Genomic DNA, 15,314 nt, shown 5'->3' with positions numbered 1-15,314 from the left:
TTATATAATTCAATATATTTTAAATATTTTATAGCTTTAAAAAAGAACTTCACCTTCTTGCAATTCTATTACATTTCTGAAGTAACATCTCATGAGCTTTTAAAAATTACATGAGGTTTTGGGAAAGATTTTAGTTTTCTTACTTAGCTAAAATCTTCAGGAACAGCTCTAGCTTTTATATTTTCAGGGGGCCCTTTCGTAGTGTGATGGCAGTATGGCTGACAATCTGATTATTACAGCTGTAGCTGGTAAAGCACTATATTTCTAAAATTACGTAGTGGAAAGATGATGTATGTAGTTGAACATTCGAAAGGTATATCCTGGATTGTGTAAAAGAGAAGATTTTCCTGCATGAATAATGTAACCTTTAGCCAAAAAGGAAAAAGACCTGCTATGCCTTTCATTATTAGAAAAAATTCTATTTTTAAATTAAAAAAAATTAGGTAGTCTAGTATTTACTGTCAAATTTATCATTGTTTACTTAACCCCTCTCTTGTTTCACATTTTGTCAGACCTTTTTTCTACTCTTCTCTCTATCTCAGCTATTTCAAGTATGTATCTTATTAGACTTGTTCAAGGGGAACACCTCTTGGATACTGTAATTCTCCCAATTTTGTTTATATTTTTATCTCTGCCTTTTTATTCAGCCTACTTTTCTTTACAAATTCCTTTAATTTTGATATTTTTCTTGCTTTGTGAGTTTAATGTTTCATTTTTTCACTTCCTTTTCAAAATAAAGGCTTATAAATCTATCATATTCAAGAATCTGAACGTATCACTGCCATTTTAATTTTTTAATCCATCTAGTATTGCACTTTTATATTTTTTCTTGTATTCAATTATTATTTCTCCCTTTTGGAACTTATTGGGGGGTTTTCTTCAAAGTAGTGAGTTTGTGGTTATTCCCGAACAGATTAGGGGGAGGCAGAACACTGGCTGCCTCTGCACACAGTTCTCCCTGCGGGGAGGGTGGTGGCAGCTGAGTTTTTTGGTTGCTGTAGCTTTTATGATTTTAAGCTGTTCCATCACTAGGGATTAGGGTGGAGGTGGCTAGGCCTCCCTCCAATTTATTACTTAACAACATTTCCTTTCATGGAAACAACGGTTTCTGTCCCTGTTTTTAAAAAATCTATTTCCATTGGCACGATAGTTGGTAAAATTTTTCCTAGATATTAGCAAATGCCTGACTTAGCCTCATAGGTTTAAATGTTACCGTGAGAATTGTTTTTCCTTTATGTCTGTTTTCCAAGGTACTTGCCCTGGAAGCTAGAAAAGGACAAGACAGCTGCGGTTGGTCAGCTACATCTTGGCATGAAAGTTGTGAGGATGCTTTCAGTTTACTTCATAAAGGTGAAGGGGTATGCTAATTCACATGCCAAAATTTTAGAAGAAACTGTGTTGGGCATTCATTTAAAGCTCCCCAATTCGACAACCTTATTCAAGTTTACCACTTGTTTTCTAAAATGGATCCAATGTAACTAATGATCCTGAGGTGTCCATGAAGAAAGTGTGTTTAGAAAACATAAGGTAGAGTACCTCACTTGATAATAACAACACTATCAATTATTTCAGCAGCTAAGTTACATATGATATGTATTACATATAAAATAGGTAAACCTGACATCAAAAATTAAGCTTACAAAGAATACTCATCACTACTTTAGGTAAATATAAGTACATTTACTTCATTAAAGGATAATGAACTGTTCCAAGTAATTTCATTTACTGTTCAAAGTGAAAATTGTGATTTTTATCAAAACCTGATTTATAAACAACTATAACTCAAGACAAGATACACATGTATTCATTGTTTGTCAGCTAAAATTAAAATTTGAAATTATTGTCAAAGATTAAAAAATGATGTAAATTACCATTAAACCTATCTCTTTTTTTTTTCATTAAACCTATCTCTTATGTGAACACATTTAAAATCAATGTTAATAATAAAATAAGTCTTACTTGGTATCACATAATAATTCAACCACAGTATCCCACTAACAAGGTCAATTTGGAAGTCTGGGTGAAGACGGTAGACTGAATATACACATTTAATTGCATCCCCACCACAAATCTCATTAAAACAACAGTAAACGGATATTTTTAAAAGACCCAAGTTCAGAAGGATATAGAAGAGAAGAGGACATCAAATTTGTGGAGCTAGGAAGGAAATGGATGAGAAGTGACTTAGGAGGCCTGAGAAAACTGAGTATTAGCCAACAGTGGGAAAAACTGCAATCCTAACTTTCACTGCAAAACTCCCAAAAAAGGCTCAAGAACTGGTGGCACAACTGCCCTCCTATTTTAGCTGTCTGATGGTACCCCTCTTTCCCACAGCCCAACTCTGAGGCTTAGTCTCTGGAAAGAGTGAATCAAAGGTTCTCTGGATTTGCAAATCTCTGGCACAGTGTAGAGTAGGGCTAATAGGAACCAAGTAAAAGTTTATAAATTGAATACTTAGAGCCCCCACCAGAACGTAGCAACTACTAAGTCATCTTTATTAGAAGGAAGGCAACTGATGATGTGCATGTGAAAAATTAAAAAATAGCAAAAGTATAAGCATGTTAATTAGATATGAAAATACATACACTAAAGGATTCAGATAAAAGAGTTGAAAGTAGTTGCCACTGGAGATGAGGAGAGGGTAGGAAACTGCTGTTTTTCATAGTAAGTCTTGAAAAATTTTTGATTTTAAAATTATAAAGAAATACAACCTTAATAAAAATAAAAACTAAGAATATCAGAATGGAAAATAAACAGATAAGTATGTGGCCTGACAAAACCAATTTTCAAAAAAAAAAAAAAATTTTATATTCCACTTTAATCAGTGGGTTAATCTTTACACTACCTACATTATTACAATCCTTGAACCAAATGAATATTTTTAATGCAAAATATGAAAAGATTCCTAAGGAACACTTTTTGACAATAAAGAGAAGTTCTTCAGTGTTTTTTCCTCCACCCTAAATCTAGTAAGCAACTTCAGATTTTAACAATTGATAAGAACCAGTATGTGGTATGTTTGTTCATTTTCATATCACCCAAATACTCAGCCAAAAATTAGGTCACTTTCAAAACCCAAGTCAACAGAGTTTTAGAGGGCCATTTCTAGCCCTTGTAAGGACTAATCTCACAGAGTTTTCCCTGTTCTTTGTTCTTGCTCACAGTAAATCTCAGGACCAAATGTCTGATTTTGATTTTTATGTGCTGTTAGACAATCTTTTCATTGCCACTTTCTTCAACATTCTTAGAATAAAAACACTGGTTTCCTAGAAAAGCTACAGCAATTACACACCACTTGGAAGTAAACACACTATTTTCAAGTCATGAAATGGTATAAGCTTGAAAAAATTTGCAAACCATACTAATTCTTCAGTAAGTTTACATTTCAATTACTGCAAGACTGAAAGACTTTAAGTAGGCCATATCAGCCACACTATACAGGAAATTATATCCTAGGAAAGCTCTCTTTTAAAAATAGGCAAAGGAAGAAAGGAAGGTTGCCAAAATATACAGCACTTTCCATGTGTTTTGATTTGAACACAGCCATCTGTTTTATCAGGTGCAATCTACTATTTGAAGGCTTACAGGGAATGGGTAGTAGTTACGGTGGGAAAAAGTAAAGTAATAAAAAATGTTGCTTTCTGAAAATAATTTTGAAGCAGGTATCAGTGGAATTTAGGTTAATAACCAAATACCTCAAAGAAAGTGGGCTTTGGGATAAGTGGGACTAGATTGTATACTCCTTACCCCAGCAGCAAAGCTGAGAAACTAGACATATCTACTTAAGAAGTATACATGCTCCTGTAAGCACAATTTAGTGTTTGATATAGACTTAAAAGTCAACTCTTATTCCTTTTCTTATTTATTCATTCATTCAAAAAATATTGAGTGCCTACCATATACTGTTCTAGGTAGGGAACTGTAGCAGTTAACAAAACTCTCTATGGTGGGGAAGACAAAACCAAATAACATAATAACAGATAGTATAAGAGGCTGTTAAAAATAAAATAGGGAAATTTTAAGAAGGTTAATTTTGCTAAAAAACAGACAAAGCAAATTTGGATGGGGATCACCATACAGGAAAACTTTCTGAGAACAGACTGCTGGTAAAACTGTTGTAATTGAAGGTTACATTGGATAACTAAGTTTAGATGAAACTCAGCAAGAAAATTTTTGTCAGAAATAAATTTATGTTAGAAATACTTAAAGAACAGCCAAGACTTTACAGAACTTTCAAAGACTTCCAATTCATTTTCTACCATTTTGATTATATTTCATTTAGTTGCTTATGGGTCCTGCTCTAGAACTGGTTAAGCTGCCTCACTGCTCTTCTTAGAAAATACCCATATAGTTGTGGCCCGTGAAGACCTGCCGTGGAATTAATCAGAAGCACATTCACTGGCTGGCTGTGAAAGCTATTTCAACTTTTTTTGTGAAGCTAGATACTCACCTAATTTTCTAAAGGTAGCATGGTGGAAAAGAAAGAATAAGATATTAGAAACAGAAGATATCCATTCCTTCTTTAATGATCCATGTGACCCTGAGCAAGTTAATTCACTGTTCTGAGCCTATAATATTGGAATATTTTTCTGCCTACTTTATAGAGTTGTAGTGAGGACCAGTGAGATACTGTGGTCTGAAGAATAATATCCCCCTCCCTCAAAAGGTCCACATCCCACCCTGAAATGTGTGAATATGATAGGTTACACGTAAAGGAGAATTCAGGTTGCTAATCAGGTGACCTTGAGTTGGGGAGAGGATCTTGGATTACTCAGGTGAGCCCACTGTAATCAGCAGAGTCTTCATAAGTGGAAGAGGGAGGCAGAAGAGAGAACGAGAGAGAGCACAGCATGAGGTCTCAGCCCAACATTTCTCACTTTGAAGATGGAGGAATAGAGCCTTAAGCCAAGGAATGTGGCCAGCCTGTAGAAGCTTGAAAAGGTAAGTAAACAGATTTTCCACTAGAGCCTCCAGGAGGAATGTAGCCCTGTTGATCCATTTCAGATTTCTGAACCATAGGACTGTGTTAATTTTGAAATCGGTAGGGAATTATATAAATGTAAGAGCTTAATAGTGACACTGTTCATAATAGACAAAAGGTAAAAATAATCCAGATGTCCATCAATGGATGAATGGAGAAACAATGTTGTATATGCATACTGTGGAATATTATTCAGCCATAAAAGGAATAAAATACTAATACATGCATGCTATAATGTGGATGAATCTTGAAAACAGGCTAAGTGAAAGAAGCCAGACACAAAAAGGTCACATATGATTCCATTAATATAAAATATCCAGAATAGTTAAGTCCATACAGATAGCAAGCAAACTGCTGATTACAACTGTCAGTAATGATGAGGTATCTGCAATTTTAAATCAATTAGAAAGTAACAGAACAACTATGAAAGAGGGAAAAGGTTTTGAGGCTGAAGAAATATACTAGTAATATACCTATAAATTTATAAGGCTAAAAAACCAGACAATCCCCCAACCTCTTAATTATACTGGAACTTACAAACTACGTGAGTAAGAGACATGAAATTATTCATTTGGGAATTAGATTTATTTAAATGTCAATTGACAATGCACTATTTTTTATTTCCTACTTTAGAATTCTACTGAAAATTAGTTTAAAAACAGACTAGTTTTCAGTACTCCATATTTATATCACATTTTTAACCCAAAACATTATGCCAGCCATTTCTAAAATAATGAGTTTTTCTAGTCTTGTATGTAATGGATACATTAAAATAAAATTAATCACTCATAAAACTATACTTACATATTCCTTCACATTTTTTGATTTCACAGCTTTGTATGAATAATATGCAGGATACAGCATTCCAAACACCAACCTACAAGTAAAAAGTATGAGAAGACTAATCAAATAATGCTTTCAACAGCTCATGAAAATATCAACTAACAGAAAAGTAGAAAGTACATGGAAAACATATGACAGTGTAAATGTGTATGAAAGCAAACTTGTGTATAAACTAAATTACTCAGAAATGCAAAATAAATATGGACTTTTAAGAAACAACAAAAAAATGATTTTAATATTTCCAGATACAGTTTCATGGAAAAAAGATTTTTTTAAAATTGCCATTTAAACCATTTTTTCTTTTCTTGAATACTTTTATTGATTTTTAGAAAGAGAGGAAGGGAGAGATAGAAATATCGATCATCTGCCTCCTGTATGCCCCCTACAAAACCTGAGCATGTGCCCTGACGGAACCAAACCGGCAACATTTTGGTGCCAGGGATGATGCACAACCAAATAAGCCACACAGACCAAGGCTAAAACATTTTTTTATCACAAAAAATATTCTGTGGTTCTTTGAAGAACATTTGGAAAATGCAGAAAACGGAAAGAAAAAAGAAAACGTTGTCCCAACCCTACTAGTCAGAGATAACCATAGACAGAACTTTAGTGTATGCAAAATCCTACTTTTATATGTGTAGTATACTTTAAACACACACACACACACACACACACACACACACACACAATTTGTGACAATGAAAAAGCGATCCTTCACTTCTAATTATAATGACAATGCTTGGAAACAATACTTGATATATTTATTACGATATGCATTAAAATAACTCTCTTTAAGCATTTATAAAATTACTAAATCACAAACAGGACTTATTTTAATGCCTTCTGTTAAGATTATTTCACCAAACCCCAGATCCAAGAGATGTGTACATATCTATACTAATAAAAGGGTAATATGCTAATTAGACTGGGAGACCTTCCAGGAGACCTTCCGGACATTCTTCTGGACAAAGCCATGGTGGTGGGGCCGAGGTAGAGGCGGTTAGAGGCCAAGAGGGGAGGGCAGTTGTGGGTGATCAGGCTGGTGGGGGGCAGGGCCATTGGGGGTAAGCAGACCAGTAGAGGGGCCAGTTGGGGGCAAGCAGGCCGGCAGTGGGGGTCAGTTGGAGGTGATCAGGACAAGGGGGGCAGTTTGGAGTGAGCAGGCCAGCAGGGGGGCAGTTGGGGGCGAGCAGGCCAGTGGGGAGGGGAAGTGGGGGCGAGCAGGCCAGCAGGGCGGGCAGTTGGGGGTGATCAGGCTGGCGGGGGGGCATTTGGGGGCAAGCAGGCGAGTTACGGGGGGCAGTTGAGGGAGAGCAGGCCGAATGGTTAGGGTCAATCAGGCAGGCAGGCAGGCAGGCAGGCAGGTGAGCGGTTAGGAGCCAGCAGCCCCAGATTGTGAGAGGGATGTCCGACTGCCGGTTTAGGCTCAATCCCTGTAAACCGGCAGTAGGTCATCCTTCGAGGGGTCCCAGATTGGAGAGAGTTCAGGCCAGGCTGAGGAACAACCCCTCCTCTGTGTACGAATTTTGTGCACCGGGCCACAAGTCTATATATATAAAAGGCTAATGTGCTGTATCCCTCTAACTGTCCAACCAATCGCTATGATGCACACTGACCACCAGGGGGCAGAAGCTCAACGCAGGAGCTGCCGTGACGCGCACTGGCCAGCACCACGAACCTGGTGCCCACAAACCAACATCCAGCTTCACCCAAGTGGGACACAGGCTCTGCCACCACCCCAGAGCAACACCTTACCAAATTGCAGCCAATGCTGCCAAGACCCCATGGCACAAAATGTGGCCCACAGCCCAGCCCGGATATGGTTGCTGTGGGTGCCAGGTAACGATGTCATGTAGCAACGCCCGGCTTCCTCTTCCTACTAGCCTCCTTGGAGTTTCTTCAGCCCACGGACACGACTTGCTTTACAGCCAGGTACAAACATTTTACACTTTAACCAAATGTCTGTGAAACATTTTCATGTGCCTCATCTCATTTGATCCTTACAGAAGTCCTGGAGTAGGTAGATAGGAGACTCGGTAGAATCCTATTTTCTTTTTATTAGCCGGAAAACGGAGATTTAGAAAGTTTAGAAATTTGACCTGACTGAAAAGACAAAATGGTGGAACTTGAAAATGACTTCAGGTTTTCTCACTGCACAGAATATTCAAACACTGCTGCAGTTAAATATTTTACCCTTTGTTCTCCCTGCGTGATCGTGATCTACAATAATAATCTGCTCCGTGTTGATATTTACTGCTGTGTTGCTGACAATTACCTGAAAGAGAAGTTGGGGTGCTTCACTGGGCTAGAAAAGCTAAATCAGAAAGCAGGTCTAATTAAGCAAGTTTTTTCTCTATATATATATGTGTGTGTGTGTGTGTGTGTGTGTGTGTGTGTATACATATATAAAAGGTTAAGCTCTTGCTGGTTCCAATTACACGCGTCTGTTTAGATCTGTCATTGTCGATCATGAATTTGGTTGACACTTCTATTATAGAGAAAGGGCGAATAGTGCTATTAAAATATTTCTTCTAATTAATTTCCTTTCAATGTGCATGAATCCGTGCACTGGGCCTCTAGTATACATATAATGAAAGAACAGACACAGAAACGGCATAACAGAATACATATGGTTTACAAGAGGCATTTTCACATGTTACCTCATGGAATTTGTCTTTAAATATTCTACTGTATTACTCATCATTACATTCTACATTGAGATTCCCATTGTTTATTTAAACAATCCTACATTGATCACATTTGGTTAATCTCCAGGTTTTGGCTATTGCACATAATGCTGTGAAAAACATGTCTGTGTATATTGATGTTCACTTCCTGATTGTGATGTTGTTGCTTCAAATACACACACTTTAACCTATTACCAAAATAAAATGCCCTCCAGAGGGGTAGTTCTACTTTACATTCCTACACATTGCCAATTATCACCCAAAACAAGTTTGCCAGCTAAATAAAATAATGATTTCATATATGTTTTAATGTGCATTTCTGAAGACCAGTAAGTATGAATTTCTTCCAAGTGTTTACTGGCTTTTTGATGCCTGAGGTATGTGATATCCTGTTAACTACTTGTGGTTTTTGGACTATTTTTAAAAAGAATCATTTATTTTCAAATAGTTTTAAGTTTTATAGAAAAGCTGGGAAGAGAGCATAGTTCCCATACACCTTGCACCAAGTTTCCCCTATTATTAACATCTTGTATTAGTATGGTCACAATTAAAAACCAATATTAATATGTATTAACTGAAGTTCATACTTTACTCAGATTTCTTCAGTTTTTACCTAGTATCCTTTTTTTCTGTCCAGGGATCCCATTGAGAATTGCATTAACTGTTTCTTGCCTCCTTAGCTAGTCTTCTTTTTTTAAAAAAATCTTTATTGTTGAAAGTATTACATATATCCCCTTTTTCTTTAGCTCTTCTTGGCCGTAACAGTTTCTCAGAGTTTTTTTGGGAAATGACCTTTGACAGCTTAAAGGAGTATTGGTCAAGTTAATTGTAGGAGGCCCCTCTACTGGAATTTGTCTGATGTTTTCCTCGTGATTAGTCTGAGGTATGGGTTTTGTGGAGGAAGACCACAGAGGTCAAGCACTGCTTCACTGTAGTATATCAAGGACACATGCTATCAACATAACTTATCCCTCTTGATGTTAACCTTGACCACCAGGCTGAGGTAGTGCCTGTTGGATCTGCCACAGCAGAGCTACTCCTCCTCCCCCTCTTCCATGCTGTACTCTTCAGAAGGAAGTCACTATGCACAGGCCACACTTCAGTGGGGAGCTATGCTCCCCCTTGAGGGTGCAGTATCTACATAAATTATTTGGAATTCTTCTGCACTGGAAATTTGTCTATATTCCCCTCGTGATTTATTCATTCAATGATTTATTTGTGTCACGATGAACTCATGTGTTTATTTTACACTTGGTTTCTATTCCAGTAATACTTTATTTTGTTGCTCAAAGCTTTGAACATTGTGAGATTTTTAGCTGGTTCCGATGCCCCTCTGACACAGCTCTATAATTGTGAGGGTTGTTTTTGTTTTGTTTTGTTTTTTAAGCAATTTGTTACTTTCTGGCACTACATGATGTACCAGGCTCCTACTGTGTACTTCCTGCCTCACTCCTAGAATCAGCTATTTTCCAAGAGGCCGCAGTTTCTTTTATTGGAAGATGGTATTTCAGACCAAGATCTGGGTGCTTGATATGCTCACTATTAGTGGAGCATAGTTGATTCTAGGCCCTTCTCTGTCTATCTTACATGTTAACCAACGTTTTCCTAGGTTACTGTATCTTTTGATTTTGTTTATGAGGTTTCCTGAAGTACAATTGTATCATGTTTGCTAGGGCTGCCATAATAAAATACCAAGGTTGATATTTATTTCCTCATAATTCTGGAGGCTAGAAGTCCAAGATCAAGGTGCTGGTTTCTTCTGAGGCCTCTCTCCTTGGACTGCAAATGGCTGTTTTCTCACTGTGTCCTCACATGGTCATCTCTTGGTCTCTCTGTGTGTCCAAATCTCTTCCTCTTGTAAGAATACCAGTCATATTGGATTAAGGTCCACTCTAAGGACCTAATTTTAACTTAATTGCTCCTTTAAATAACTTATCTCTATTCACATTCTGACGTATTGAGGATTAGGAGTTTAACATGAATTTGGGGGGACAGGGATGCACAATTCAGCCCATAACACATATTGTATACTTATAAATTTTACATGAAATAAGTGTTTGCATTTATATTAAACTAGAGGCCCAGTGCATGAATTTGTGCATGGGTGGGGTACCTTGGCCTGGCTGGTGATCGAGGCCTATCGGAGGGCCAGCCGGCTGGGCGGCCGGCCTTGCGTGGAAGGTTGACTGTGGGAGCGCACTGACCCCAGGGGGCAGCTCCTGCGTTGAGCATCTGCCCCCTGGTGGTCAGTGAGCATCATAGCGACTGGTCGACTGGCCGTTCTGGTCATTCCAGTCATTCGGTTGTAAGGGTCGCTTAGGCTTTTATATATATAGATAAGTCTTTCTTACACTGAGAGCAAATGTATACCTACATCTCAAATTATTAGTTGTTTATAGTTTATTTCTTTTATTTTGGTGAGGGGTGGTAAATCCCTGGTAACTTTCTCATCCCTCACAAAGCTGAACCCTTTGTTTTGGGCTGATGCAACCAGGTCAAATAAATACCAAGTCTTCTCCTGCTGGGGATTTTATTCTTACCAACTGGCAGCCATAGCAGTAACAGTCTCTGCTTTACCTAACAACACTACCCTCTGAATCTGCTTCACCAGAAGCCCATCCCCAGTTCCTGGATAATGGGATTTTTAGCTGAGCCACAGGGCCTAGGGCTTTTCAATTTAACACAGGGGCAGCCCCCCATAGGGCACAGAGGCTTTCCAGCTCAGTGGCTTCTAAGAAAACAAGGTGTTAATCATTTCAATCCACTTTGTATATTTCCTTTAGAATTTGGATACAATTAACATATTATCTTCCATATTCCCATATACTCGAGTACCACTGATTGTAAAATCAAGCTGAGGTTCTTCCTTTCTATCACTGGATGGCTTCTGGGCTCCTCTTTCCCCGGCTATGACATCCATCCAATCAGTAACCCAGTCCTGCTGGTTTTCCTGGGTGAGAGTTCATGCATCCAGCCATTCTCTTTGAGTTTCAAACCAGTGGCTAATGATACATTTAGGGTCATGTCATCTCCTCTGACTTAATGACTAGTTTCCCAACACATGCCTCTGGCTCCACGTGAGATCAGTCTTCCTAATATACCTGCATCGCTGCCTTGCTTTAAGGACTTGAGTAGCTGGCCTTCTCACCTCTGGCCAATGAGTCCGTTCATGTGTGTGTGTGTGGAGGTGAGGTGGGGAGCGGGGTGGTCATCAGAACATAATGTGAAAACCACTACTTATATAAACCATCTAAGCCAACATGATTTCCTCAATATTCTCTTATATTTCTACTTCAATCCTGGAATGTATGCTCCTTACCTGCAATGCCTCCCACCCTCCTTATCTTTCCTCCTCTGCTTTTTTTTCTTCCATTTTATTGCTTAATTCACCTCTCCCTTCCCAACCCCCAATCCAATACTCTATCTCCATAGACTTCTAAGTTACATTTTTTTTTAAACTTTAAAATTTGTCAGGATTAGTCATTTTGCCTTTAGCATATTCTATTTTAGATTGATGTATTCTTTAAGGACAAACTAACTTCTAAAATAGATAATTTTCTTACATATAGTAAGGATTTGGTGCTAGTTGATACTATGCATACAGGTGCTTTGCCTTTATTTTTTAACCCCTGGATTGATTAGAACCATTCAAATGAATAAACACAATATCCCTAACACCTACCTTTTGTAAGAGTAGAAAACAATAATGTGTTTCATTTGGAATGTGGGAAAGATTAAATGTCTTAGTGAATAGCAGAACCATTTTAAGGACCCCCACTATTAATATTGTAATTTATTACTGCTCCAATGTGAATGTTACTGAGTAATTTATTACTCACATCTGTAATATTTTACAGGTTTTTTTTCTGGCTTATTTTTTTTAAAATATTTGGTCCTACTGTAGATGTTTGCAACCTGGGAGGTCAGGCATAAAGCCAAAGTGTGAGCACAGTGTATAAAATCAAATAAAGTTTATTTTAGTAGGCCACCTACAAGATAAACTTAGGGATTATAAAGGGATTTATTTGCTACAAATAAAATTCACCTATAAATTAGAATATTGTTTCAGTTATAGAGGCAAGAAGAAATAGTTACTCATTTCCTTTTAGTCTTGTTTTTGCCTGATGAAGGAGAACTCTGCCAAAATATTCTTGACACCCTTCCCTTCCATTAAGATAAAGTTGCCTATATGAACATTGGCTATACTGAAAATTTACACTACTTTAAAATGGAAATAAAATTTATGAAAATGCAGTAGTGGAAATGGTCCTTGTATCACTTTTCAAGGAATTAGCTATTTTTTGGACAGATGTCCAAACACAATGCATTCTTCACCAAAACTGTTTTAGAGAATAATAAATAGCATGTTCAAAAGCAAATCTCAGAAGCAACTATCAAGAGTGCTCTCAATACTAGAATAAGGTAATTTAATCATAAAAGTTACCAGCATAATTCCATAAAAAATTGATTACAGCTTATTTTTATAATTAAGAACCTAAAAACAGCTTACTGTATAATTTTTAGATGTAGAAAAGTATAAAAAGGATAAAACTAACTACTAATTCCATTACTGACTGTACCATCTTTCTTTTTTGTTAAAGGTTATTCCACACATTTACATATATTTGTTATAATTTTCATCAAACTTTTCAAAAGTCTGATATATCATTCTCTCAAATGCTTAAAAACCCTTAAAAAGCATCAATGATAGCTTAATAACATAACTGATCAAGAGTTAATTTACATTTAAACAAGTTATAAAGTATTTATTACAGAAATTTAAATTTATCTATTTTAGTCATTCCTTTAAAAATGTATTATGAAAAATAAAAATAGGTAGAAATAGATTAATATTGATATAATAAATCCCCCTATACTTATCACCTGGTTTTAAGAATTACTAACAGTGAATCCATTCTTAACATTTGGTATTATCTTTTCCAGTTTTATCTTAGAAAATGTTTCTAAAACATTTTAAGACATAAAGACACTATTTTTAAAATATATATTTCGTAACATAATTTAAGTATAATTAATTGACATCTTAGAGCAGTGGTTCTCAACCTTCCTAATGCCGCGACCCTATAGTACAGTTCCTCATGTTGTGGTGACCCCCAATTTCACTGTTACAAATTGAACATAACTAAAGCATAGTGATTAATCACAAAAACAATATGTAATTAAATATGTGTTTTCCGATGGTCTTAGGCGACCCCTGTGAAAGGGTCGTTCGACCCCCCAAAGGGGTCACGACCCACAGGTTGAGAACCGCTGTCTTAGAACATATAGATTTTTATCCTGTCCTTTACTAAATGTTACATCATGAGCATTTTTTTTGTATCTTTAATTATTCTCTAAGAACATCATTTACACAGTGTAATATTGCTGCTTATAGTCAATCAAATAATTTCCTATATGACTACTATTTTAATGCTATGACGAACAATCTTTCTGTGATTACTAATAACGACAACTATTCATCACATTTTATACTAGGCAGGACATTAAGCACTTTCCATACAGGGGTGGATAAAACTAGGTTTACAGCTGTGAGTATGTGAAACAGAGTTTATTCTTGTGTTATTATTTATTAATTATTGTATTATATAAACTTCCATGTGTGAGATTTACTTTGGAATTTAGTACAATGGAAAGCTTTGATTTCTTTGAGAAAACAGTGCCCCTCTCTCAGATTGCCAGGAAGCTCATAGGCAAAATCTGTGTTCAACTATATCAGTGATGGCGAACCTATGACACGCGTGTCAGAGGTGACACGTGGACTCATTTTTTTGGTTGATTTTTCTTTGTTAAATGGCATTTAAATATATAAAATAAATATCAAAAATATAAGTCTTTGTTTTACTATGGTTGCAAATATCAAAAAATTTCTATATGTGACACGGCACCAGAGTTAAGTTAGGGTTTTTCAAAATGCTGACACCCCGAGCTCAAAAGGTTCGCCATCACTGAACTATATCAACCATGGTGGGCCTTAAGGTTGGCGTATTTACCTTTGTATTCACTAGAGTTTGATTTTTTACTTTGCTATTTTTTCTAGTCTTAAATCTCTTTTAAAAAATATTTTAGCACATACATTTTGCAAACGGTTTCTCAAATAATTTGAAAGAACATGGCAAGGCATAAATAGTTAAGATGTAGTAGTCATGTAGTTACTGCAATCAAGCACAAAATTCAGCTCTAAGCTCTCAGAGAACTAAGAAAAACATTTTTTTAGTTGAGGCAGCTGTAACTGAGAACCACCAGCGGTTCTCCAACTTTGCAACACATCAAGATCACCCGGAGAGCTGCTGCTTTAATACCATTTGTTGTTGCTACTCATAAATTAAACATAGGTTGGTTAATTCACACAACAGGATAAGGCAGAAAATGCAAAGTAAAAGTCTTCTCCCATTTTGAAACAATCTATTTCCGCAAAGATAAGCATGAAATAGATTCTTGGATATCTTACAGTAAAATAATTTAAATAAAGAAACAGTAATATAAAAAGAGCAAATACTCAAAACCTCATCATTTCCTAATTATTTTATTTCTAATTATTTTACTATCTATTTGTTATGCTCTTAAAGTTGTTTATAGCTATACTATCTGTAGAAATACTAAGTATGCTGTGTGTATCTCTTCCCAGCTCCACATTAAGTGACATCACATCGGTAGCTTGAAATAGGCTTATTGTATGGAGTAATTACGTCATGGATATTAGCAAATGCTATGAATCAGTCCTCTTTCCTCCAGTTGTTAAGCGTTATGGGTACACACTGCCTATTTGTATTTTTAGCTGAGGG

General features: G+C 36.5%; 1 protein-coding gene across 3 annotated transcripts in view; it reads right to left on the bottom strand.

The window, feature by feature from the left end:
- Positions 1 to 15,314, bottom strand: part of REEP3 (receptor accessory protein 3) — an 80,894-nt gene that overhangs the window by 36,778 nt on the left and 28,802 nt on the right. For all 3 annotated transcript variants that reach the window (XM_070432836.1, XM_070432835.1, XM_070432833.1), the window contains exon 2: positions 5,786 to 5,858. In XM_070432836.1, coding sequence (XP_070288937.1) covers positions 5,786 to 5,845 — 60 coding nt within the window. In that variant the 5' untranslated portion in view covers positions 5,846 to 5,858. The remainder of the gene's footprint in view (positions 1 to 5,785; positions 5,859 to 15,314) is intronic.

The sequence above is a fragment of the Myotis yumanensis genome, unplaced genomic scaffold (genome assembly GCF_028538775.1).
Source record: "Myotis yumanensis isolate MYYU_CA2020_CCGP unplaced genomic scaffold, mMyoYum1.0.hap1 SCAF_13, whole genome shotgun sequence".
NCBI classification, from domain to species: Eukaryota; Metazoa; Chordata; class Mammalia; order Chiroptera; family Vespertilionidae; genus Myotis; species Myotis yumanensis.
The sequence above is the reverse complement of the archived record's forward strand: the minus strand, read 5'-3'. Positions and strand labels throughout refer to the sequence as shown.